Source organism: Cannabis sativa, chromosome X, assembly GCF_029168945.1.
Source record: "Cannabis sativa cultivar Pink pepper isolate KNU-18-1 chromosome X, ASM2916894v1, whole genome shotgun sequence".
NCBI classification, from domain to species: Eukaryota; Viridiplantae; Streptophyta; class Magnoliopsida; order Rosales; family Cannabaceae; genus Cannabis; species Cannabis sativa.
Genome location: NC_083610.1, coordinates 77,488,416 through 77,516,193, shown reverse-complemented (window position 1 = coordinate 77,516,193; position 27,778 = coordinate 77,488,416). Strand labels below are relative to the sequence as shown.

The 27,778-nt window shown below is 34.7% G+C and overlaps 4 protein-coding genes across 4 annotated transcripts; 3 read left to right on the top strand and 1 right to left on the bottom strand.

The window, feature by feature from the left end:
• The first annotated feature begins 1,178 nt into the window (after positions 1-1,178).
• On the top strand, positions 1,179-3,722 carry LOC115698313 (uncharacterized). Its single transcript, XM_030625535.2, has 5 exons — positions 1,179-1,667; positions 1,773-1,884; positions 2,450-2,511; positions 2,608-3,123; positions 3,340-3,722. Exons 1-5 carry the CDS (start codon positions 1,458-1,460, stop codon positions 3,460-3,462), a joined length of 1,023 nt encoding a protein of 340 aa, XP_030481395.1. The 5' UTR covers positions 1,179-1,457; the 3' UTR covers positions 3,463-3,722.
• A 589-nt stretch (positions 3,723-4,311) lies between these two features.
• On the bottom strand, positions 4,312-4,734 carry LOC115695505 (uncharacterized). The gene has a single exon (XM_030622567.1). It carries the CDS (start codon positions 4,732-4,734, stop codon positions 4,312-4,314), a length of 423 nt encoding a protein of 140 aa, XP_030478427.1.
• A 7,601-nt stretch (positions 4,735-12,335) lies between these two features.
• On the top strand, positions 12,336-14,015 carry LOC133032374 (uncharacterized). The gene has a single exon (XM_061106297.1). It carries the CDS (start codon positions 12,336-12,338, stop codon positions 14,013-14,015), a length of 1,680 nt encoding a protein of 559 aa, XP_060962280.1.
• An 8,117-nt stretch (positions 14,016-22,132) lies between these two features.
• On the top strand, positions 22,133-27,228 carry LOC115698296 (probable alkaline/neutral invertase F). The gene is made up of 4 exons (XM_030625514.2): positions 22,133-22,752; positions 23,391-23,822; positions 25,601-26,174; positions 26,748-27,228. Exons 1-4 carry the CDS (start codon positions 22,303-22,305, stop codon positions 27,041-27,043), a joined length of 1,752 nt encoding a protein of 583 aa, XP_030481374.2. The 5' UTR covers positions 22,133-22,302; the 3' UTR covers positions 27,044-27,228.
• Positions 27,229-27,778: the final 550 nt, after the last annotated feature.

Here is a 27,778-nt window from a genome sequence, read left to right as displayed (position 1 = left end):
TGATTATATAGGCACATGGTCCTGACACTAGTTGAGATAATATTGTCTTGTAGACTCAGTTAATTGGTTTTAATTAATCAATTAGAATTCTAAATTAGACTGTCTTATTTATGAATTTTCACTAAGCAAGGGCTTAATAATGTTTGGAATTTTTTTTTAAAAAATATTAAGAGTAATTTTTAAAAATTATTTAAGTTTATTTTTTAAATAATAGAGTATACTTATTATTTTATGGGGTGTAAATAAAACCCCCTTTCAATTTAAGAAGAATATAATTATATAGGGTAAATAGCGGTATATATAATTACCCAAAGTTTCAAGTTTGTAAGTGGTATTAACTCAATGTTTATTTTTAGCGGCATAAGTACCTAATGTTTGTAAAACTATAATTTTTCTTTAATTTCGTCTTATTTTCTTAAACAGGGTACATATAAAGCACAAATTATAGATTATTTGGTTTAGATAGAAACATGTAATATCAATTACTTCTAAATGTTCTTTTAATTAATTTAAAATGGAGCCTGTATTGCCGAAATTGAAAGAAAATTACAGTTTTACAAATATTAAATACTTATGTTGCTAAAAAAAATTTGAGTTTATGCCACTTACAAACTTAAAACTTTATACTTATACCCTTATTATTATGTTTTTTCTTGGGAAATTTTATTTACATCCCAAAATTTTTTAAAGGCACCTATTTTAATAATTTTTATTTTATATAAAATTTATATCTTTAATTGTACTAAATTTTTTTAACCTTTTTTTTTCCAATTCATATTCTTAAAAAATATACCTATCAAACAAAAATAAATTATATTTTAAATATTATGAGAAAAAAATTAAAATAAAAAATTATATAAAATTTTCTTAGAAAAAATTAAAAAAAAATATACATGAGTTAGAAAAAATTATGAAAATAAAATCAAAATAAGTATTGAAATTAACATAAAATAATGTGAGAAAAAATTTTTAAAAAAATATTAAGAGTAATTTTTAAAAATTATTTAAGTTTATATTTTTTTTAATAATAAGGTGTACTTATCATTTTGTGGGGTGTAAATAGAACTCCCCTTTTTCTTTTGATAAGTTTACACTTTTATGCCACTTATACCCTCGTACGATTTACAAACTTGAAACTTTATACTTATACCCTTGTTTACCTAATTATATGTTACCCCGTATACAACCAAACACAATGTAAGTTTACACCACTCCCCTTTTAATAATTCTCTTATCCAAACACAGCAATTTCACAGAGCTTAGCGAAACGGGGCATATATAAAAGAGCTAGTAGTTGAAACGTTAAATCTTCGCACGGAAAGTCGACTGTTAAATTTGAATTTCATCTACAACGCTCCAACGGTCCTTTTTTTCCATTCCTGCTTTCTTTACTATCGCTCACCGAGAATTCCTGTTCTCCTTCTCCTTCTTCTTCTTGACCTTACTGTAATTTCATAATGGGCACGGCTAGAACTAGAAGGCCTAAAGCTCCCTCCGATCAGCAAAATTGGCAAAATATCTTTAACGCTTTGGTGGAGATGTTGCAGACCCAGCAGATTCAACTTGAGTGGCTCGCCAAAGAGCGCAAAATCCTCGAAGATCGTATCATAATGCAACAAGACCGATGGGTCTCCGATATTCGCCTCTTGGAAGACCAAATTTCTCAGGTAATTTATGTTTAGGGTTTTCCGGTTCTTGGGATTTCTTTTATAGGATAAAAATCGGGCCTTTTTTTTTTGAAAAAATATATTCTCTCGTTACCTCGTGTGCAGGCGAGGCGGGATTTGTTAGTTCATGATATGACAGGCTCGCTTGAATTGGCCAAGGCTGAATTGGTTATGGGTTTGAAGCATAGGGATGCGCATATTCACAAACTAAGATTAGGTTGGTTGCTCTTTCTTTCTTCAGTACCAAAAACCTCTTCTTTATAATACTTGTAATGTGCTTAGTTTTCTTGCCTTAGTATGTTATTGTTCACTTTTTTTTTTTTGGTGTGATTTGTTCTGGATGGGAATAAGGGTGAATTTGAAGTTTATTTCCTCCCCCAAATTTGTTTAATCTCCAATAAAGCTAGTAGCTAAGATTTACATTTCAAGAAAGCTCGATAAGAAGGAAGAGAATTGGCATTTGTGAGCAAAGCATCTGGGAGCTAAGGAACTGAATAGAATAGAATAACACATCACCTAACACTCAAAAGTTCTTTGGTCTGTTTGTGCGTTTTATGTATTCTACTGTCACTATGAGACTCTTCCTCTTTGGCATGGCTAAATTTTGTTTTTCACGTATAAAATTTGCTTTTCTTTTGTTAGCCCACATTCACCTAATTTCATGAGGTTCCAACTTTATACTAGATGAGTTTGTAATGTTTTATTATTAGCAGAGACCATGCAATACTTTATTTGAGTTTCTGCTTTTAGCTTTATAACCTTAGAGCGCTCTATCACTGCAGAGTATACACAAACTGAGTTGGAAGCTTTTAAGGTGTTTAAATTGAAGTGCTCTGAGCCAGAGGTACGTCTTCGTAATTGGTCTTTATTCTTTGTGATACTTTATATACTATTTTTGCTGTTAATGGTTACACGCTGATAATCTCTCTGGTCTTTACAGAGTGGAGTCAGAGAGAGAAATACAAAGACTTTGGGAAATAGTAAGAGTGAAGAACATCGATATGAAAAGTTGGAAAGTGAAGTAAGAAGTTTAAAGCAGGAATATGATAAACTTTATTTGGAAAAACAATCTGAGGTATCTGCACTATTGGCAGAGAAGACATTTGTGTGGAATCAGTACAATATTTTGGAGACAAATTTAAGGAGTAAGAATTCTGAAATTGAACAAGCAGATGAGAAACTAAAGAATCTTATATCAGGCATGGAGCAATTACAGTCATCTAATAATTGTAAGGATGAATGTATTGCCAGATTAACAAGTGAGTTAAATAAAATGAAGAAAGAATCTAGCAAGTTAAAGGCAGAAACTGGCAGACTCTCACAGGAAGTAGATCTTCTGAGAAAGTCTAGAAGTGCTTCAATTACCCCTGTACTGACTCGTTGCACAAGTAGAACAAAAACTTCTAATTTGTGGGGCAAGACGAGTGATACTGATTCTACAGATGTCTCTGAAAAGGTATGAAATTAAACTGTTCTGTTGTGCTTTTCAAAATCTGCTCATCCTGTATGTAAAAGATAATTCTTGACAAAAAGTTGAACATATTAGTTTTTATGATCTTTTCAATATTATGTCTGAATGAGCCTAGTATGTTTAATTCCTTTGAAAATTTGAGTTAAAACATATGTATTTTAATCTATATAAATTGATGTTATGATATTTTCTTGCGATCAGGGTAGCAAAAGATCGAAGAGAAAGGCAGATGACGATGTTGTGCCCACGTCAGTGACTCCAAAACTGTTTTCAGCCACATTCAAAGTTCCCAAGTTGAAGAACTCACATCCTTTGTGTGATTAGAAAACTTTTTTATATTGTGATTTTCATGTAAATTATGTATTTCGGTTAGTTAAGGAGTAGGCACCAATTATTTGGTTGAAACATTTGTTTGGGAATGGGGTGGATTGGTGTGGAACTAGATACCTTGCTAGAGTAAGAGTTGTTGTGTAGCCATGTTCTTCTGCCTAATGCTAATGATCACCTCTACATGTTTCAGTAACTATTCATAAAGTAAATTTTTGAGCTATTTTAGCTCATTTATTGTATGTATTTTTTTGACATTTTTTTTTAACTCTTAGTTATTTTTAACCTTTGTAGTTATTATACATTAGCTGTTGTGGGTGCTTTAAGGACTACAAGTCCCACTGACTATTATGTATAGGGTTGGACCTTTCTCCCATACTATTATGAGAAATTCATGGCAAAGTTGGTTTTTCAAATCAAAATTCACGATTTAATTCAAGCACTTTTTTCAATACTATAAGCCAAAGGGAAGTTGAAACCTAACTTCCTGTGTCGATTTGCCCACGACTACACGAAAAATGTTAAAGGTCGGGCATCAGTAGTGTTTAACATTCTTCAAGTTATAATATCGCTCTTGGTAGAATTAAAGTATCGGATTCCATATAATTTAATTTGATAACTATTATAAAATATCGTTAACTAATATCAATTTTTCTTCTTGTTCTCCCAAAGTATAAATTTGACATAAGAATACAATTAATTAAGAATTTGATCAACTTGAACTAGTGAAGTAATTGATAATATAGAAAAAAGATTATTTGCTTCAGATATATATATAAAAAAAAACTATAAATTATTATTACAATTTTATTTAATGTAATAGATGAGGGGAATATGGTGAGAAAACTAGTAGGATCCCCAAATTGGAGGCCACCACTTAGAATGAAAATAAGACTTATAAGAGATCAAAAGCATAAGTAGAACAAGTAGCATGGCCACACCCCAAGGAGAATTATTATTCTTCCCACCTTCAGAAGAATACTCTCGCTTTGTCCTTGGAGTAATGACGAAAACGGTGCCGTATTTGGCGACAGAGTTTGCCAATAAAATCAAGAGCAAAGGCAAGAATAAGAGGAATATCTTAAAGGCGATCTTGGTTTGGTGCATGTGTGACCTGTAATTGGCGTACGACGAAACGGAGAGTAAAACGACAACAATTCCCACTATTGCCAACAATGGAAGAGGAGGAAAGCTTAACGATGCAAGTGTTCTTTCTGTCCACCCTACTTTCCATGATGAACTGCTCCCTTCTCTTACAAACCAACCCATTTTAATTTTCTTCTCTCTCTGTCTTCGACTCTGGGAATATATATGAATGTGTTGTCACATATATATATATATATATATATATATATTTATAGCAAGTGATGCTCATGAGTCCTGTAAGTCTGTAACATATATATGCACATTTTATTAATATGTAGTAGTGTTAATTTGCTTTGGCATAAATTCGAACCAGTTGGGATTGATAGTGCAACGCGTATATATATATACAATTAATAAATAATGTAAGTGTAAAAGAGGCACCAAAGAGGAGTGGAGAGAATATATTCTTGTTCCATGCAAATTTTCATAGATCGACTAGCATTTTTTATTTGTTTATTTTATTATAGTTGCATATGAATATGATCATATGTACAGTACGGTGTCTCCATCACTGTAAAATTATGTATATGACGGTAGACTAAATAAAAAATCTCTTTTCCAAATAAATAAGCTCTGTAATCGTTGGCATCTTATCTTTTACTTACACTTATAGTATTAATACATTAAATAAATGATAATTTTTAATTATATACAAGTGAATTAATTATATTACAAAAAAACATGCAAAAAAAAAAAAAATAATATATATATATAATTACACAATTTTATACAATTTTATAAATATTTACAATTATGATCATATTCACATTGTATAATAAAAATAAACATAAATATTTACAATTTTAACATGTGAATTATTTTTAATTAATTTTCTGAAAATAAAAACGTATAAAATTAAATATAAAAATACATAAGTCAATATTTATATTTTGATATATTACTAAAATTATACAAACATTAAAATTTTGTTTATATTTTATAAACATATATGCATGTTTATTAAATATTTAATTATTATTAATATTTATAATACTATTATTGATCTAAATGTTTATTATGATAATATTTCAATAGAATTAATATAATTTATTTATTAAAAGTTCATAAATAAATTTAAAAATAAAACATTTGTGTTTATTTTGTTTTAAGAAAGAAAACTATATATAACCAAATGTGAAATTATGTATAAACATTATGTTTATATTTTATATTGATAATGTTTATAAATTATTATAATCTAATATATTTAATGGGGTTTTTTTATTTTTACACTTTAAAATAGTTTTTTTTTTTTTTTTTTTTTTTTTTATATTTTTACGAAATTCTACATAAAAATCCCTATTGCAACTAGAGTTGCAACTTAAATTGCAACAAAAAATCGTATAGAAACCCCTATTGCAACTAGCGCTGCAACCACTTTAGAAACCGAAACCGTAAATTTGAAAAAAAAAATTAAAAAAATAGTATATATGAAGTAATTCACTTATATTTAATATATAGTTTTATAAACAAAATATGTATATTTATTTTATTTTACTTTTTGTTGTTGTGAGGAAAAATATGCATGTTTATTGTTTTTTTTTGAATAATATTTAGAAAAAATTAATTACTTTAAATAGATTGTATAGAAAGTTAAAATTATGTTTATGCATGTAATATAGAATATATAATTAAATATAAATAAAATATTTTATATTTAATAAAATTATATAATATATACAAAATTATAAATTATTTTCCTTAAATAAATAAGTTAAAAGACATATGGAAAAAAGTCTTGTCATATGACATGGTTGTGTACACTCCCTTTGGGTGATTTTGTTTTCTGTTTGTAAAGTTTGTTTTTGTTTGCGGTAAAGTGAGTTTTTGGGAGTTTCTGTTATGGATTCTAGTAGTCGTCAGGGATTGAGGGATGAGGAGGACGGTTCGAACATATGGCTAGAAGAAGAATCAGATGCAGTATTGGCGTATGATACCAGAGATCAAACTGAGAAAGATTATGATGATAGGTTTGTTGGGAGGTTTTTTGACTGAGAGATCAATTGATTTTGATGCTATGCAACACCTTTTGGCGTCTCTATGGCAACCTGGAAAAGGTATGTATGTGAAAGAATTGGAGACTAATCGATTTTTATTTCAGTTCTATCATGAGATCGATATTCAAAGTGTCATTGATCGTAGTCCGTGGACCATTAATAAATTCCTTCTGGTTTTTTTGAGATTGAAATCAGGGGAGAATCCAAGATTAGTGGATTTAAATGAGGTGGATTTGTGGGTTCAATTGCATGACTTGAGGTCAGGTTTTAGAACGGCTACTGTGGCTAAAGACGTTGCCAATTACATTGGCAAATTTGTTGAGTCTGATGAGAAGAATTTTTTGGGGCTCTGGAGGGATTTTCTTCGAGTTAGAGTCACTATCAATGTTACTAAGCCTCTCAAAAGACGTATGAGACTACAGAATACGGCTGGAATTGAGTTTTGGACAAACTTCAAATATGAACATCTTCCCACATTTTGCTTTATATGTGGGATCATGGGTTACTCTGATAGATTTTGTCCTCAGAGGTTTGATGCTACAGATGGAAAGTTGGCTAAACCATATGGAGACTGGATGAAAGTTCAGCCTAGACGCACCAGCCATATGATTGGGAAGAAGTGGCTAAAATAGTTCAGGGTGGCAATGGAAGAGTGTCAGATGCAGAGTAACCAACCAGAATCAGGCCATGACACCAAAGGAACTCCGGTGGATCAATTAATGTCACCAGCTATTTTGAATCAGATTGATGTGATCAAGGAGAAAATCGGGGGTCAACGTCCAGCAAATGGAGAGGGAGTTAATGGACATAATGGTGATTCTACGATTGGAGAGAAATGATGCATGATTGATTCTGATTGTGAGGGATTTAATGCTTTTAATGAAGATGAAGATTGTTTGATGATAGTTGATTCATAGAGAAGGAGAACTGAGTTGGGCCTTGGTGTGGATTTAGAAGACATTCTAGATGGGAGGAGTTCGGCCCAAGTTCAAAGAGATTCAAAAAATGTGGATTTGGTGGGTCCTGGTGTCCAGCCCCACCTACCATTATGAGTCTTTTATCATGGAATTGCCATGGGCTTGGGAACCCATGGACTGTCCAATTCCTAAAGGATATAGTAATTCAAAAGAAGCCCAGCTTTGTGTTTCTTTGTGAGACACTTTGTAGACGTGAACAAGTTGAGAAGGTGAGAGATTGCTGTTCTTCTTTGGAGACATGAAGATGAGGTTTCTCTTATTCAGTTTGCTGATAACTATATAGACGTGGAAGTTAATGTTGTGGGACATATGAAATGGAGGTTTACAGGTCTATATGGTGAACCAAACCGCAATAAAAGGAAAGCAACTTGGGATCGGCTCCGCAATTTAGCTGCTACATCAAACCTCCCCTGGTGCGTTATGGGAGATTTAAATAATGTTGTGTCGCATGATGATAAACAAGGAGGCAACCGGTATCCAGAATTTTTGATTCAAGGATTTCAGCAAGCTCTTGCTGAGAGTGGGCTTCAGGATATGGATTTATGCAGCTATCCATTCACTTGGGAAAGGGGTAGAGGAACTGAAAGTTGGATTGAAGTGCACCTTGACAGAGGGTTGGTTAATCAATCTTGGTTGGACATGTTTAATGCAGCTAAACTTTATAATCTTGAAGTGTCAACATCTGACCATTGCCCGATCTTCATGGATTTAACTTCTGAGTTAATGACTCCTTCACTTCGAAGATTTAGATTCGAGAATGCATGGCTTCGAGAACCTTTGTGTATTCAGATTGTTAAGGAGAGTTGGGATGGTTCTGTTGGCAGTGATATCCAACGTAAAGTGGCTGTGTGTAGTAGACAGTTGCAAAATTGGGGTAAGGAGTATACTGGTAAATTCAAGGAGAGAATTGGAAGATGGAAAAAGGAGATGAATAGATGGAAATCTGGGCGTGATGAATCCTCTATTATGAATTTCAAACAGGCGAAAAAAAACCTGGTTGAAACTTATGCACAACGTGAAGTGTTTTGGCGCCAAAGATCCAAACAACTTTGGCTTTAAGATGGAGACAATAGCAGCAAGTTTTTTCATGCCTCAGCTTCTGCTTGTCGACGAAACAATTCTATCCAGAGACTGAAAAATCCTGCTGGTAATTGGGTTGATTGGAAAAATGGTTTACCCGATGTCATGATAAATTATTTCAGCGATTTTTTTGCCTCTGCTCAAACGAATTAGATTGAGGTCACTGCTACAGTTCAATCCCGTGTAACTGATACTCAGAACGAAGACTTGATGCAGCCTATTTCGGTTGAGGAGGTTCGTAAGGCTCTCTTCCAAATGCACCCAGACAAATCTCCGGGACCCGACGGTATGACCCCAGGTTTTTTCCAAAGATGTTGGACTGTAGTTGGTACTGATATCTTTAACCTTGTCAAGTCTTTTTTTGATTCTGGCTGTTTTCCTATTGGTTTAAATGCTACTAACCTGGTTTTGATTCCCAGAAAGAAGCAACCCCAAGACATGGGAGATTTTCGACCAATAGCCCTATGCAATGTCCTATACAAGATAATATCTAAAGTTATTGCTAATAGACTCAAAAAAGTCCTTCCTACTATTGTATCCGAGACGCAAAGTGCCTTCTTGCAAGGCGACTAATTTATGATAATATCATGATCTCTTATGAGATTATGCATTATTTGAAGAGAAAGAGAAGAGGAAGAGATGGGTTTATGGCTCTAAAATTAGACATGAGTAAAGCTTATGATAGATTGGAATGGGGTTATATCAGAGCCATGTTAGAAAGGATGGGATTCGATGGCAGGTGGATTAATTTGGTGATGTTTTGTGTTAGTTCAGTGTCATTCTCCATTGTTCATGGAGGCCAAGAAATGGGCCCTATTGTTGCTTCTCGTGGGATCAGACACGGAGATCCATTATCTCATTATCTGTTTATTCTTTGTGCGGAAGGGTTCTCGTCACTTTTACGTAGTTATGAGCAAAGTGGACTACTTACGGGGTGTAGGATTGCTCGCCATGCTCCAAATATTTCCCACATGTTGTTCGCAGATGATAGCTACATATATTGTAAAGCGACGGAGGAGGAAGCTTACAATATCAAGGAGCTGCTTCATACATTCGAATTGGCATCTGGCCAGAAGATAAACTTCTTAAAGTCATCTGTTTTTTATAGCTGCAACACTGCTGTTAGGTTTCGGGATACAATTTGTGACTTGTTGGGGATATTCAAAGCAGATGAAAATGGTTCATACTTGGGCCTTCCATACTCGATTGGTAAAAATAAAAATGCAAGGTTTTCTTAAAGACAAGCTAAGGAGGAAGAGAATTAATGGTTGGGAAGGGAGGATGCTATCAAGGGCTGGTAAAGAGGTTTTGTTAAAATCTGTTGCTCAAGCACTTCCTAGTTATGCTATGAATGTATTTTTACTCCCAGTTGATACTTGCAAAGAGCTTGAAAGACTAATGGCCAAGTTTTGGTGGAGTACGGGTTCATCTCAAACAAAAGGTAAAAGTTGGATGAGTTGGAGTCGTATGTGTCGTCATAAACATGCAGGGGGTTTGGGATTCCGGGACCTACGAGATTTTAATTTGGCTCTTCTTGGGAAGCAGGGTTGGAGGCTGCTAACTCATAACTCTTCTCTTGTGGGACGTGTGTTTAAAGCCAAATATTACCCTGCAACAACATTTCTGAAAGCTGAATTGGGTGATAACCCAAGTTTTGTGTGGCGTAGTATAGTTGAAGCTAAGGATTTGTTGGCATCTAGTGTTGGACGATCGATTGGAACAGGGGAATTTGTCTCTATTCTAAATGATCCTTGGCTTCCTGCTGAAAATCCATTTGTTATCTCCAATCATTCTGCTTTAATTAACCAACCTGTTAGCAGTCTTATGAGAATTGACTCTAGAGGGTGGAATGAAGATATCATTCGTGATCTTTTCCAGGACAGAGATTAGGCTCTTATTCTTTCAATTCAGCTTAGTGACAATACTTTGGAGGATCGATGGTGCTGGAAGTTTGAGAAACATGGGGAATACACGGTTAACAATGCGTATAAACATCTCCAAGTGCTCAAGGGAGCTTGGCCTGCTGTACAACCATCGAACTTATGGCGTACTATATGGGATCTTAAAGTGCCCCTTAAGGTCTGTAATTTCTTGTGGAGGGATGCTTCTGGTTGTTTGCTGAGCTGTATTCAACTACAAAAGAGACATGTCCCTATTAGTGTTATCTCTCATGTTTGCAAAGTGGACAATGAAACTATTTTTCATGCACTTGTGGCTTGTCCTGTTGCGAGATCTTGCTGGAACAGATCGTTGGTCGATGTTGGCAGTATAACTGATGATGATTTTTATAATTGGCTCCAGGGGGCAGTATATCGTGGGAAGGTTGCTGAATTGGAGGAGTTAGCGATGGTGGCGTGGGCGATTTGGCGAGCCCGTAATGAAGTTGTTTGGTAACAGAAAGTCTCTAATGCAGCAAGTATTGTTGCATCTGCAAGATCATGCCTAGATCAATATAAGATTGCTCAAGAACGTAGATGATTTTTTCTATCTCATCTTGCTACGGATGGGGTTAAATCTGAGCAATGGGAGAGACCCAATGGGAATAAGATCAAGGTAAATGTAGATGGAGCATTGTTTGCTCAAAAAGGACGTTTTGGTTTGGGATGCATAGACAGGGACAATACTGGGCGAATGATTGAAGCTTTTACTTTAGGAAAGACAGGTCTGGTCCAACCTGAAGTGGCGGAAATTATTGGTATCAAGGAGGCTTTGAGTTGGATTGATAGACACTGTAAGTGTCGTGTTTTGTGTGGCAAATTAGATATTACTGTTGTTTGGTAATTCTGAAACTGCATTTGCTTTTCTAACATCTTCTCTGTAGTTAGTTGCATCTGTCTTCACTAATTTCATTTTAGTGCCATGTCAGCTTTCTGCAAGGTTGTTAGTTTGTGCCAGCTGTACCTTGCTGGTTGTTTAGTTAGTTAGGTTTATTATCTTCAGCATATAAATACTGTGAGATCTGTCATACTAACTAACTCTCTTCTGTTAGAATCTTCTATTGGATTCTTGCTCTGCTAGGGCTTCTTTTTCTGTGTTTGTTTCTTGAATGTGCAGATTGTTATTTCGAAGATCTTCTTGAGGTCGAAGATGGAGATAGAATCTGCCTGATCTGAAGAGAGTTCAGATCAATCAGCTGAATGTGATTCAGCTGTCTGAATATTCAGAGTTCGTGTTTACAGAGATCTTTTGGTGATTAGATCTTGATACTTGAGTGTGTTCAAGTATTAGGTAACATTGTATAAAAGTCAATTTAGATTACATTGTTTGATTTGTAGAATCAGAACTGGTATTTGTAATTGAATTGATTTTATAGTGGATGTTACTTTACCCGGTTCAAGGGAACCCAAGCACTACTCGGTTGGAATGCGTTTCCAATGCAGAGGAAGCTTGTAAATTCTGTGTTCTTTGATTTACTCTTCGTTTAATTCACAGAAATAATCAATTTAGGTAATTTGTACTAAATCAGTAGTAATTAGGACTTTCATTTGGTATCAGAGCTAACTTTTCATGTAAAGAAATTGTGATCTTGGTTGTGTCCTAATTTCTAATCTTCATTTTCCTTCTTCTGTCAATCTGTATCTTCTGTGATTTTCTGGAAAACTGACCCACTGCGAGTCTCATCTCGTTGTGCATCATAGTTTCTTGTTAAGTGTGTGCAGATCAACAGGGTATGGAAATGTTCAGAGAAGGAGGATCAACTTCCAGACCTCCCATGCTAGAGGGGTCTAACTATCCCTACTGGAAAACAAAGATGAGGGCTTTCTTGAAAGCAGTGGATGAAAGGGTCTGGATGGCTGTTGCTGAAGGTTGGTCACCCCCTACTGTTGTTGACGAGGAAGGAGATAAGGTCAAGAAATCAAGTGAATGGACTACTGATGAGATGGAACGATCAAATTTCAACTCCAAAGCTTTGCATGCTCTATTCAATGCTATCTCCACCAATCAATTAAAAGTGATCTCGAATTGTGAAGTTGCTAAAGATGCTTGGGAAAAGTTGAAAATCAAGAATGAGGGAACTGATGCTGTTAAAAAGGCTCGTCTTCGGTCGTTAGCTAAATCCTTTGAGAATCTGTCAATGGAGGAAGATGAATCCGTCTCAGAATTTCATGCTAAGCTGTGCGACATCTCGAATGAATCGTATGCTCTTGGTAAGACTTACTCTAACAAGAAACTTGTGAGGAAGCTTCTTGGTGTTCTTCCAAAGAGATTCATGTCCAAAGTGACTTCGATCGAAGAAAGTAGAGATATTGAAGCTCTTGATCTAGATGAATTGATTGGGTCTCTCCAAAATTATGAGTTAACTCTTGAAAGATGGGAAAAAGGAAAGAAACTCAAGAGCTCTGAGAAAGAGAAAACCGAGATGGGTGTTGCTTTCATTCATAAGGAAGAGATCTCTAAAGATATTGATTTGTCCGAGTCCTTTTCAGACACTAATCTGGCCCTTCTTGCAAAGAATTATGCTCGTTTCCTAAAAAAGAACTTCAAGAGATCTAATCCAGGCAATAAAGAGAACTTTTCGGGGAGGAATTCCACTGGTCCTAACAGACAGTCTCAACAAAATGAAAAGAAAGGGAAGGGAATACAATGTCACGAATGTTCGGGTTTTGGCCACATTCAGGCAGAATGTGCTAATACTCTTAAGAAAAAGAAGGCCTTGGCTGTTACCTGGAGTGACAGTGAAGAAGAAGAGACTAGTGATGAATCCAAGGAGGATAAGTCAGTGATGACTTTTATGGCTAGGGAGTCTGTCCCTGAAGATTCTGAGGGTGAGGAACTTAATTCAGATACTGAATCCACTACTGATGAAAAGAATAAGGCCTATGAGGAGATGTTTGCACAATGGACCTATATGGCTAGGAGAGTGAAGGAATTACAGGATTTGAACAAAACTCTTGATGACAGCAAATGTGAACTTGAAGATAAATTGAAGAAACTCACGTTGGAGTTGTGCTCTAAAGATAGTGAGATATACAAGTTAACTACAGAACTTGTGAGAGCCAAGCAATCCCTTTCCCATGTGCCCTCGGGTACTGCTGCCTTGAATCAAGCTCTTCAAAATCAGAAACCTTATGGAGACAGAACCTCTATAAGATACAAACTGCTATACAATCAAGGCCATGACCTGTCTATTGATGATAACTCTGCCCCGTCCTCTAGTGACAAAATAAAGTTTGTATCTGCATCATCAACTGCCAAGAATGATCAACCTGAGAAAGAATCAGATGAACCTAAGACTCATCTCACTAAAAGAGGTCCAGTCCGTGAAAAGTTAGGTGTCAAGCAAGCTGATCGATTTGTCCCAATATGTCACTTCTGTAATAAAAAGGGTCATATCAGGCCAAGATGCTAAAAGCTTCGAACTTACTTGACCAACATCATCAACAAGAAATCTGGCCAGAATAAATTCCCATTTATCCCTCAACATGGACCTACGAAGAAGAAAAAAACCAAACGTGAAAATCTTGCTCTTGTTGCTCACACCTCCTTGTCTGCCATGAAAGATAATTGCTGGTATTTTGATAGTGGATGCTCTCGTCACATGACAGGTTCCTGCAATGGTCTACGTAACTTCCATTCCTCCAAAGAAGGATTTGTCACTTTTGGTGATGGTAATAAAGGGGAAATAATGGGACAAGGTGACCTGGATCTCTCTGAGTGTTTTCCCCTAACTGGAGTTCTATTTGTAAAAGGTCTAAAAGCTAACTTAATCAGCATCAGCCAACTCTGTGATGCCAACTATGATGTGAGCTTCACCAAGACTCAATGTTTAGTCTCATCTGAAGGAAAATCAGTTCTCACAGGAAATAGAACTGCTGACCATTGCTATGTACTAACCAACCAAGTGAAATGTCACAGAGTTTTCTTGGATAAACCAGACCTATGGCACTACAGACTTGGGCATCTCAACTACAGAGATTTAAAGAAAATTGTCTCCATCAAAGCTGTTCGAGGGATACCAGAGTTCAGACTGGGAAAAGATCGGGTGTGTGGTCCATGTCAACGAGGTAAACAAATCAAGGCTTCTCATCCTCCTATTAATGCTCTACTCACATCCAAGGTGCTTGAGCTATTGCATGTCGATTTGATGGGTCCTATGCAAACAGCAAGCATTGCTGGAAAAAGATATGTCATGGTATGTGTAGATGATTTCTCCAGATTTACCTGGGTAAATTTTCTTAAAGAAAAATCTGACACCTTTGGGGCTTTCTCCTCTCTCTGTCTAAAGCTCCAGAACGAAAAGGATGCCACCATAGGTAAGGTTTATCGAGTCAGAAGTGACCATGGGAAGGAATTCGAAAATGAGATTTTTGCTCAATTTTGTGATAAAATGGGCATTAGTCATGAGTTCTCTGCACCAAAGACTCCACAGCAAAATGGGATAGTGGAACAAAAAAATAGAACCCTTCAGGAGATGGCTAGAGTTATGCTGTGTGCAAAGGGGGTTGCAATTCGTTTTTGGGCCGAAGCTGTGAATACTGCATGCTATATTTGTAATCGGGTTCATTTGAGAACTGGTGCTACTCAAACTCCATATGAACTGTGGAAAGGCAAGACTCCTAATCTGAGCCATGTACATATCTTTGGATGTATCTGCTATATCCTAAATGATCGTGATCATCTTGGGAAATTTGATGCTCGGAGTGATGAAGGGGTCTTTCTTGGATACTCAACTAACAGTCGAGCATATCGAGTGTACAACAAACGAACTTTCACAGTCATGGAATCAATGAACGTTAAGTTTGATGACTTGGAAGTGTCAGACAATGGATCTGGTTCTGGAGAGGAAGAATCTCAGGACCCATGTAGTATGTCAATTCCCTCGACTCCATTGAAACAACATAATCCTGAGATAACTTCATCTGAAGATCAACCAGACTCATCTGAGAATGAAACTTCACCCTCTGCAGAATTAATTGAAGATGAGGTCATCTCCGTCCCTCAGTCTACTAGCAAAGACACAGTGTCCTCTCCTCACTCTCGGTTATACAAGAAAGGTCCACCATCTTGGATTCAAAAAGCTCATCCTCCTACCATTGTCATTGGAGACCCAAATGCTACTATGGTCACTCGTCACAAAGTGTTAAATGTCATTGCTTTTGCATGCTATGTGTCTCTGGTAGAACCTCAAAATGTAACAGAAGCTCTTCTGGATGAGTTCTGGAATAATGCTATGCAGGATGAAATGGGACAGTTCAAAAGAAACAAGGTGTGGATCCTAGTTCCTAAACCTGATGGAGTAAACATCATTGGAACTAAATGGCTCTTCAAGAATAAATCAGATGAGTTTGGGACAGTGGTTCGAAATAAAGCCAGACTAGTGGCCCAAGGCTATAATCAAGTCGAAGGAGTTGATTTTGAAGAAACTTTTGCCCCCGTGGCCAGACTTGAATCAATTCGACTGCTGTTGGCCGTGGCTTGTTTTCTGAAGTTCAAGCTTCACCAAATGGATGTCAAAAGTGCATTTCTCAATTGACTACTGCAAGAGGAGGTATATGTGAAACAACCAAAAGGATTTGAGGACCCAAAGTTTCCTGATCATGTCTATAAACTCAAGAAAGCCTTATATGGGCTTAAGCAAGCTCCGAGAGCATGGTATGACAGGTTAACTTCATTCCTTCTCGACAATGGCTTTGCCAGAGGTACTGCTGACAACACTCTCTTTATTAAACTCCTGCAACCAGGTATCTTTGTAGCTCAAATTTATGTTGATGACATCATTTTTGGGTCAACTTGTGAAAAAGAAGTTGTCAATTTTGTTGACCTTATGACTAGTGAATTTGAAATGAGTCTTATAGGGGATCTGAGTTTTTTTCTAAGCTTACAGATTAAGCAAACTGATCAGGGTATTTTTATCTCTCAGTCCAAATATGTTCGAAAAATGCTTGAGAAGTTTGGCTTAGATCATACTAAACATGCACCTACCCCGCTAAGTACTACTACCAAACTTAGCAAAGACGAGTCTGGTGAGTCAGTTGACCCCACCCTGTATAGAGGAATGATAGGTAGTCTTCTCTACTTAACAGCCAGTAGACCCGATATTTGCTTTAGTGTAGGGTTGTGTGCTCGATATCAAGCTAATCCCAAACAGTCTCATCTGTCAGCTGTTAAGCGTATTTTTAAATACCTATCTGGCACTTCAGAATTTGGGTTGTGGTATTCCAGAGATACCAACATGTCCATTGTTGGATACAGTGACTCTGATTGGGCTGGGAGTCTTGATGATAGGAAAAGTACCTCGGGAGGGTGTTTTTACCTGGGAAATAATCTTGTGTCATGGTTAAGCAAAAAACAAAATTCAATTTCCCTTTCTACTGCAGAAGCTGAGTATATAGCAGCTGGTAGCTGTTGTACTCAACTGATCTGGCTTAATAAGATGGTTACTGATTATGGATTTCCCCAAAACTCCTTGGTCCTTTACTGTGATAGCACAAGTGCCATTAACATTTCCAAAAACCCAGTTCAGCACTCACGTACCAAACACATAGACATACGGTATCATTTTATTCGACATATGGTTGAATATAAACTGCTGACTGTTACTCATGTGTCTACAGGTGCTCAACTAGCTGATTTGTTCACTAAGGCTCTGGATGCTCACACCTTTGCCCATCTTCGCAACTCCATTGGAGTGTGCACTATCTGATCCTATGAAAGTTGCATCTTACAAGAGGCAACTGCCTTTGGCTGTGGTAAGTTAGTCAATATTATATGTACAAGGAGTTCATATATAGTTTGGATCATTGTTGTATGTGATTAGGGATGAATCCTCAGTTACCCCAGTTGAAAAAGCTACCTTTCATGGATGCAATGGGAAGAGCTATCCTTGTACCTTTGAGTGTCTAGAAAAGTTTGCTCCTTTTTGAGTCACTCTCAGAGAAAAATCCAAAGGATGACGGCTACATCTCCCTGAAAGAGTGAAAGCTTTAACTGGTTGGCAAAACCCAGAGAGTGTTGATTTATCAGAAAAAGGGAAGTCTTTCCATATTTGAATAAATAAAAAAAAAAACAGAAAGGGGGGAAGTCAATTGTCCTCTTCAATTCATGTTGTTTTTTTTAGATGAGTGAAGCGCCTTGATTAATCTCTTGGTGCTTCACATGAGGTCACATCACACACAAATGGTAGCTTATTGATTCATCCTTGATCATGTGTCAATTATAGTCCCTTCTAGCATATGACTTTGCTCCTTGATGTTCTCACATTTTAATTGACTATCTTATCTGTGCCAAGAGTATTGTTGTCTTGTGTAGTGCCTTTCTCAGACTATTTTTGCACTGGTGTGTGTCCATTAAGCATATAATTTTTTTTCTTTCTTTCTTCACTGTTGAGCTCGTGTAGTCCATGTCGTATATTCACATTTTTATAATTACCATATTTGTTCTCGTATTGTTTGTGTTAAGTTTGTGCTACTGGGTTTTTAAATCTGCTAATGGGCTTGGGCTTTTCACGTTGGACCCAAAGGGTAGTTTGGTCTTTTCCATTTATCGGTAATAAAAATCTTGTTTTACCATCATTTGAATTTCACCTACCCTGTCAGTGGCACTATTCATCTTCTCCCAGCTCTGTTTTCGTTCGAGTGACTGTTCCTCACCGTGAGCCTTCTTCAGCCTCGCTTGGTTGTGCTAGGCCGTGTCAATATGGGCAAACGGGCTAATCGTCGTGTTAAAACCTCAGCCTTGATTGGAGATGATTCTCCGTCTCGCATGCAGTCGGAGGAACCAAGTGGGTCTCCAACCAGGATTGTCACTCCTCCATGTCCACCACGATCAGGTACACCTCCTTCCCCTTCTACTGTACCTAGGCGGTTTACTAGGTCTATGTCAATCCCATTTGCCTCGCCTAAGGTCTCTACTCCCACTGTGTCTGACTCGTCCCAACCCCAAGTGTCTACGCATTCACCTAAAAGAAAAAGGGGTTCCTCTGATGATCCTCCTTTGTCTGGGTCTAAGAAAACTAAAATCCCTCCACCTTGTGCGTCTGAGTCAACCACCTCTAACGCACCATTTTACTCAAATGATAAGCTTCTTAGGTTTCAGGAAAATGTGTGTCGTCGTCCCTTGTGGCCTGAATATCGGGTTAAACTCAAGTATTTTCCCAAAATACAAGAGTTGATTGAACGTCGTGGGTGGTCATTATCAGTTACTCACCTCCAAACCCCAAATGAGAACCTGGTTAGGGAATTTTATGCCAACTTAGATGAAAGCATTCTGAACAAGAAAAGTCAGTTTCTTTATCTTGCATATATTAGAGGCAACAGGTTTAGGTTTGCTCCCTCCACCATTAGTTGTGTCCTAAAAATCAAAACCATCTCACACCCTACATTTAATGATGAGTATAAGCATGAGTTTAAGGAAGTTGGTATTGAGATTACTGGCAATCCCAACTTTGTGTGGAATGGGAAGGAGTTACCTGTCACTGTACTATCAGAATTCTACAGAGTCCTCCATAAAATAGCTATGTCCAACTGGTGGGCTAATTCACATATCTCCACGATCTACTACAACACATCTCGATTTCTGTATGCCTTGGGAACTGGTGTGAGTATTGATCTCCCAACTCTTATGTATGATCGGATTATGAGCTCTGCCTCTGCCAAGAGTATCAAGCATACTCTGCCTTATCCCAGCTTGATCAACAGACTAGTTAAACGGGGTTCTCCAGTTGTTTATGAACAAGACAAAATCCTGCCTGTCCCATCCATTGGTAAATCCTTCAATCCAGTGCATAGCAAACCACTTCCCTTGTCAGTAATGGATGTCTCTGCTGTTGGGGCATCACTTATGGAAGATTTACCATCTGCATCAACTGGTCCTTCATCCTCTCGAGATGGTGCTGCTTCAACTCCTTGGCAATCTCAATTGCTCACCACAGTTACTGATCTGGCCATCTCCTATGCTCGTGATCAACTCAGGCAACGTCGATTTGAAAAATCAGTCATTGATGTTCTCACTACTATGGCCAATGTCCTCAAGGAATCTGAAGTTTCTCCAGCTGTTAATTCCCAAGGGACTGTGTCTAGCTCTTCTGCAGATGGCTCTGATCAGCATAAGGCCTCTCCTGCTGTCTCTCCATCTAATGCAGCAGTAGATCCATTTGCCGCACACAGTCAGCCACAGATGTCTGCAGCTCCTCCTGTACCATTACCTACTGAGGGTCCCAGTGCTCAAGTCCCTTCTCCATCAGCTGGCATTGACAAGGAGATTGATTCTTGGTTTCAGCAAGGCGAGATTATTGGGGCTGCTATTCAGGGGGAGACTTTACATTCTGCTGCAGTCCAGGGGGAGACTTCACAATCTGCTGCAGTCCAGGGGGAGCCTTCACATGTGGCAGTTGTTCAGGGGGAGATTTCCACTGTAGCTCCGTCCTCTGCTCCTGATGGTGGTGACTCAAGGGTTATTGGTTCCTGTGTTCCCTTGGTCTCGTATTCTAGCAGTGATTGATTATGATCATCGAGGGGGAGTGATTTTACCTTTTGATAAACTTTGTACACAGTTAATTTTTTTTTTTTGGATCTTTTTATTTGCGGTTTGTCTAAACTTTTGGTGATTTCAATTTGGGTTGTCGTTGATCATAATTTGCCAAGGGGGAGATTGTAAGTGTCGTGTTTTGTGTGGCAAATTAGATATTACTGTTGTTTGGTAATTCTGAAACTACATTTGCTTTTCTAACATCTTCTCTGTAGTTAGTTGCATCTGTCTTCACTAATTTCATTTTAGTGCCATGTCAGCTTTCTGCAAGGTTGTTAGTTTGTGCCAGCTGTACCTTGCTGGTTGTTTAGTTAGTTAGGTTTATTATCTTCAGCATATAAATACTGTGAGATCTGTCATACTAACTAACTCTCTTCTGTTAGAATCTTCTATTGGATTCTTGCTCTGCTAGGGCTTCTTTTTCTGTGTTTGTTTCTTGAATGTGCAGATTGTTATTTCGAAGATCTTCTTGAGGTCGAAGATGGAGATAGAATCGCTGATGCGAAGAGAGTTCGGATCAATCGGTGAATGTGATTCGGTTCGAATATTCAGAGTTCGTGTTTACAGAGATCTTTTGGTGATTAGATCTTGATACTTGAGTGTGTTCAAGTATTAGGTAACATTGTATAAAAGTCAATTTAGATTACATTGTTTGATTTGTAGAATCAGAACTGGTATTTGTAATTGAATTGATTTTATAGTGGATGTTACTTTACCTGGTTCAAGGGAACCCAAGCACTACTCGGTTGGAATGCGTTTCCAATGCAGATGAAGCTTGTAAATTCTGTGTTCTTTGATTTACTCTTCGTTTAATTCACAGAAATAATCAATTTAGGTAATTTGTACTAAATCAGTAGTAATTAGGACTTTCAAACACGATTGGCAAAGTGTTGTTCTTGAAGCCGATAGTCTACTGTGGGTTCAAGCGATAAAGAGTAACACTCCTATGTTGTCTCAATTTAGATTGCTAGTGATTGATGTGCGTGATTTATTATTGTCTTTGAATTACATTGATATTTGTTATGTTAAACGATCTGCAAACAAAACAGCTCACTGTCTTGTCAGGAGTTCTTGTTTCTCTTCAAGTCGTGCACTTCAGTATGAAGATTGTTCTGCTGAAGTGTGTTCAATTGCTATCATTAATAAAAGTTGCTATTTTATTCAAAAAAAAAAAAAAAAAAAAGTTAAAAGACATCGTTGCTAAAAAGATTAACTTCTTGATTACTTTTACGCCAACACCAAATATGATATAATGTATACATAAATGACACACAAATTTAAAACATTCATGTCACAAAGAATTTTAACCAATTATCTTTAACTATGAATGCTTCCACTTATATAATTTATTACATAAATAATCAAGTTTGTGTGATCATCCTATTTATTTACATTACTTTTGGTGGAGGAAAACTATGAGAGAAAACTTTGGAAGCGTAAAATGGCCATCAATCAACTCTTTCAAATGCTTCTTCATTTTAAACGACCCTTTAAATCTTTAGCTATATGTAGAGATAGAATAAAGCAATTTTGAAAAATTATTTTATTACTTTCTCTTTGATTCTTTTAACAAAATAATCATTTATTTCTTTTTTTTATAGCTTATTTATTATTATTTTAATTAATAAAAAAATTAAATATTATATTTAAATAATGTGGAAAGAAAAATAGAAAAGTTGATGTATGTCATAAAGGTTTTGATCATGTATTTTGAAAGATATAGTAGAAAAATTTATTAGAGTAATTTAATAAGAGCACGGAGCTTTTGAGGATCAAGTTGAGATATATTAATTTCAGTAAATTTATAAATAAATAAATGAATATATAAAAATTGTAGAATATTATTTCAGAACAAGTAGTTAAATATCCCATATCTCAAGGTCTTGGCAAAGAATATTATATTATATCGTTTAGAACAATGAAAAGTGTAATAAGGCTTGGCAAATGGCAAATGCATGCGTACTATCTAACACATATATACAGCCAACACAAATATTAGACGACCTTGCTTTAGTCCGGTATTCCCAAAGAAATTATTACAAAATGTAACAAAGCTAACTACGAGATCGAGCAACATAAATATCTTCCTTCCCACTATATATATAGTAGAGTTTCTCAGTGTTTCTTATTCAATATTTTCACCTTTTTATTTGTTCGTTTGGCAAGTGAAAATGTCTCCAACGAAGGACTATTCTCACCAAAATGGAAGACTTATGACGTGTCGTGATCAGACGGTGGCCGCAGATACGAATGAGAGTGAAGACTATGATGATCTTTTACGATTATTGAATAGAAGTAGGCCCTTAAATATAGAGAGGAATATATCATTGGTTGAAATAAGGCCTTTCTTCGGTGAAATGTCATCCACCACAAACACTAGTACCCAATATTATTATAATAATTGTCATCACAACAGAAATAATAACCATCATCATCATGTATCTTCTCCTGTGAGAAGATCTGGTTTTAGTATCCCCAGATCCAACGGTTACTATGAGTCACATCCCATTATTGCCGATGCCTGGGAAAACTTGAGGAGATCATTGGTTCACTTCCGTGGTCAACCTGTTGGAACTCTTGCTGCTCTTGACCATTCCAAAGACGAACTTAACTATGATCAGGTTACTTATATTATAATTCTCTTTTTTAATTACCAAATATATTAATTAATGTTGGAATCAATTTTACTATATAGACTTTGTTCTTTGTTTATTTGTTTTAATTTCCACTAAAACATGTTTATTTTTTTTTTTATTAAAGAATTCTAACTTAGAATTTTCTAATTAGAATCTTGCTATGTAACAAAAGTACATACAACATCAAATTAATTATTCATATAATAAACCCAATGTGGGTGGATTTTTACGAGTTCAATTCTGCTGAGCAAATTTTGATAAAATAATTAATTATGTTCTAACAAATTATTGTAAAACCTAGAAAATTAATAAGCAATTATTTGTAAACAGAGGATATTGAGCAAAGATTTGTTTTGTAAACAGAGCAACCGCCCATCTTTAGACATTCCATTTTTTTTTATATCACGTGTTAAATGTTACTTTTTTTATTTAAATATTATTTTGGAATTTGTATTTTGCAAAAATTATCCCTAAGACTTTTATTTGTTACTAAATTTCTTAAACCACAATAGTACATAACAATTTTTGTCAATTTTATTTATTATTTTCATAAAAAAAAAACTTGAATATAAGCAATTAGTTCTATTATCAAATATTAAACGAATGACCATGTTTAAACATAGGTGTTTGTTAGAGATTTTGTGCCAAGTGCATTGGCGTTTCTGATGAATGGAGAGGAAGAAGTAGTGAGAAATTTTCTTCTAAAGACACTAAGGCTCCAATCATGGGAGAAAATAGTGGACCAGTTCAAGTTAGGAGAAGGAGTAATGCCAGCAAGTTTCAAAGTGTTACATGATCCTGTAAGAAACTCTGAGACTATATTTGCTGATTTTGGTGAGAGTGCAATAGGAAGAGTGGCCCCAATTGATTCTGGATTTTGGTGGATTATATTACTTCGTGCTTACACAAAATCCACAGGAGACTCCTCCTTGGCTGATATGCCACAGTGCCAAAATGGTATTCGCCTTATTCTAAGCATATGCTTATCAGAAGGCTTCGACACTTTTCCAACTCTCTTATGCGCGGATGGATGTTGTATGATTGATCGCAGAATGGTACGTATATAAGTTATATCATATATGGCGGTATTCATTATAATTAGAGTACGCTTGCTTTTTATACGTCTTCAAAAAATTTGCAATAAGTTTGGATTTTGTTTTCAACACCACAAACTATTCCATTTTTTGTAAAAATATATATTGTATATATATGTTTGCTAGCTACAACAAACACTATCATCACTTAAAAAAACTTTTTAAATAGGAGCTAGCGTACAGTCGCACAGTAGATTCACACAAAAAAATACATATTTTTTATCGTGGGCCTATTATGAATTTAGAAAATTTCTAAAACACATCAATAGTGCTTATTGAACAATATTGTCCACATTAATTGAATGTAAAAATATTAAACTATTAATTATTTTATTTATTACTCATTTATTTTGAGTTGGAATCTATAATTTTTGTGATGGAATTAGAGTGATACTTGATTCAAGTACTAGTAAAATATATATTGGGCTTTTTTCATAAATGTACAACAAAAATAAAATAATTACAAAAAATGTGCAAAAAAAAATTATTTTAAAAATTTATACATTTTGAAAACTTATTACATGAAACCATACATTTTTAATATGTTTATTAAACCTCAAAATAAACAATTTCGTAAAATTAATTAAACAGATTTATAAAAATAAACAAGTTAAATATTTTTTTATTAAAAGATAAATGTTTATTATCTATTTTAGTATGAATTATTATAATTTAATAAGATTTTTTTTAATAAAATACAATATCAAAATTATAAACATTAATTTATATAAATATAAATCAATACTTAAAATCACTAAAAATAAACATGACACGTAGAGTGATATAATAAACATATGTGAATACTATTATTTTGTTTATTAAAGTAGTATGTTTAATAAATAGATTACAAAATAAACATATATATACAAAGTATTTTATATTATTAGTATGTTTATTATAATTGTAAACATAAAAATAGACATAATCAATTTATACTATACTAAAATAAGTATATTTTCTTTCTGTTGTTTCTATACATTGATTATTTTCTAATGAGTTAGTAAACGAGTTTTCTATTGAAGTATAATTCTTACATCAAAAAATAAATAAACAAACATAACTTTATAAATTCCAAAAATTATTTAATTAAAAAAAATAAACACGACACAATTAATAAACAAAGAAAAAGATAAAGATAAATAATTTTTTTTTATATATATATTATTTATTTTCTAAAAAATTACTAAAAAAATAAACATAACACACGTAGAGTGATATAATAAACTTATGTGAATATTAATATTTTGTTTATTAAATTAGTATGTTTAATTAATAGAAAATAAAATAAACACATATATAAAATATTTTATATTATTAGTATGTTTATTATAATTGTAAACATAGCCAATAAATACATATATAAAATGTTTTATATTATTAGTATGTTTATTATTATTGTAAACATAAAAATAAACATAACCAATATTACCATATATATACTAATCAATAATTATTACCATATATATATTATAAAAAAAATTGAAAAAAAGTTTTTAATTATATATAAAAGTGTATGAGAAAATGATAATAAGTTTTTTTGCACATATTTTGTAATTAATTAAAATAATGTATACAAAATTGTAAAATGCCCATATATAGTAATTAGTATCACACATTTTTGTTTAATAATTATTATGAAAAAATGGTCAACACCCGCCAAACTTAACTTTGTAAAGTGTTGGATATTAGTAGTTTTAATTTGTACAAATTATATATCTAATATAACATGTTTTTTTTAGGGTATTTATGGTTACCCAATAGAAATACAAGCATTATTTTTCATGGCATTAAGATGTGCTCAAGTTTTGCTTAAGCAAGACGATGATCATGTAGTAGTGGGGAATAAAGAGTTTGTGAAACTAATAGGTGATCGTCTCCAAGCATTGAGTTACCATATAAGGAGTTACTTTTGGTTGGACCTTAAGCAACTTAACGATATATATCGATACAAAACAGAGGAGTACTCCCACACAGCTGTAAACAAATTCAATGTGATGCCCGATTCTCTTCCTGACTGGGTTTTTGATTTCATGCCTACACGTGGTGGTTACTTCATTGGGAATGTAAGCCCTGCTAGAATGGATTTTCGTTGGTTTTGTTTAGGCAATTGTGTTGCTATTATTTCTTCTTTGGCTACTCTTCACCAAGCTTCAGCTATTATGGATCTTATTGAAGCCCGTTGGGAAGAGTTGGTTGGAGAAATGCCACTTAAAATATGTTATCCTGCTATTGAAGGTCATGAATGGCAAATAGTAACTGGTTGTGATCCTAAGAACACAAGATGGAGTTATCACAATGCCGGTTCTTGGCCAGGTAACATTATTATTATTATTATGTAGTATTGTGGTTTAAGAAATTTAGTAACAATAAAAAACAAGAAAAAAATAGCGAGTACTCTTAATACAATACTCAAGTAAAACTATTCCATTAAGTGGGTAGGGTGTTGTTGTAGACGAATATTAAGTGGGAAAGTGTTAAAGCGAATTTAAAAGGGAAAATGAAACTTTTTGTAGACTAGAGTTTGATCAATGCCTCACCAAGTTTACTATCTTCATACTTTTCCAAAAACAAACACCCCTTTTAGCTCGATTTTACCTTTACTTTAGAAAGAGTATTCTTCCTTTCAGTTATTGATTTATGGTGCTAAATTAATGAAGTGATAGGATAATCTTATTGTCATCAACCATTAATAATAAATGATATATAGGAAGAGAAAAGAGTTGATGATCATGCGCTCCATCTGTAATTGTGTAAAGTCCTTTTTGGTAAATTTATTTTGACAAATATTTTTATAATTCTTGAATTTAATTGCCATTAATTAAGCTTTTTTTATTATTCGTAATAACAATAACAATAATATACTACTCTTTTGAGTACTGTACACAGTGCTTATATGGCTGTTAACGGCCGCGAGTATAAAGACCGGTCGTCCTCAGATAGCAAGGCGTGCAATTGAATTAGCCGAAAGCCGATTGTCGAAGGACCAGTGGCCGGAGTACTACGACGGTAAGGCTGGGAGGTACGTGGGAAAACAGGCTCGTAAGTTCCAAACATGGTCTATTGCAAGCTATTTGGTGGCTAAAATGATGCTTGAAGACCCTTCTCATTTGGGAATGATATCACTCGAAGAAGACAAGCAAATTAAACCTGGCCTTAAAAGATCAGCATCCTGGACATGTTGATACACACATATATAGATATATATATATACACCCTAGCTTTCTTGTTTAACTAGTATATGAAAATTTTATGGTGCACTGTGTATCCAAGTACTTCTTTCATCTTATTTATATTTAGATGATTTTAGTTTTAATATTTTTATATCACAGTGTATATCCCGTAATTATATATAACATCCTTTAAATTTTTAAGAAGTTTTAAATAATTTAACGCACTTAAATAAAACTTAAGAGTTTATTTGTAACGTCGTATTAGGTCGTATTGTATTGTATTTTATGTAATATTTTTATATAAAACTATATGTGGTATTAACTTTTATGGACACCTAAATATATAATATTTTAATATAAATTAAAGTTTAACATAGTAATTATATAAAAATATGATATATAATCCAATACAATACAATACGACCTAATACGACGTTCTAAACGAGCCCTAAACGAGCTATTACACGCACGTCTATTTTATTTTATATAGACAATTAGAATTTTATTATTTTATGTATTATAAATTATTTTGAATTTCTCAAAATATTACAAAATGTCATAAATAAATACAATATACACTATCATATAAAAAAAATTGAGATTAATACTATTAAGATATTAAAAACATGAAAGGGCTGCATTAGTGCACCTATTTTTGAGAGGGCCGACCCTAGGCTAAGGCGCACGGGCTAGGCCTGCGCCTAAGGCCCACCTTTATCAGGGGCCAAATGAATTTTTTTTTTTAAT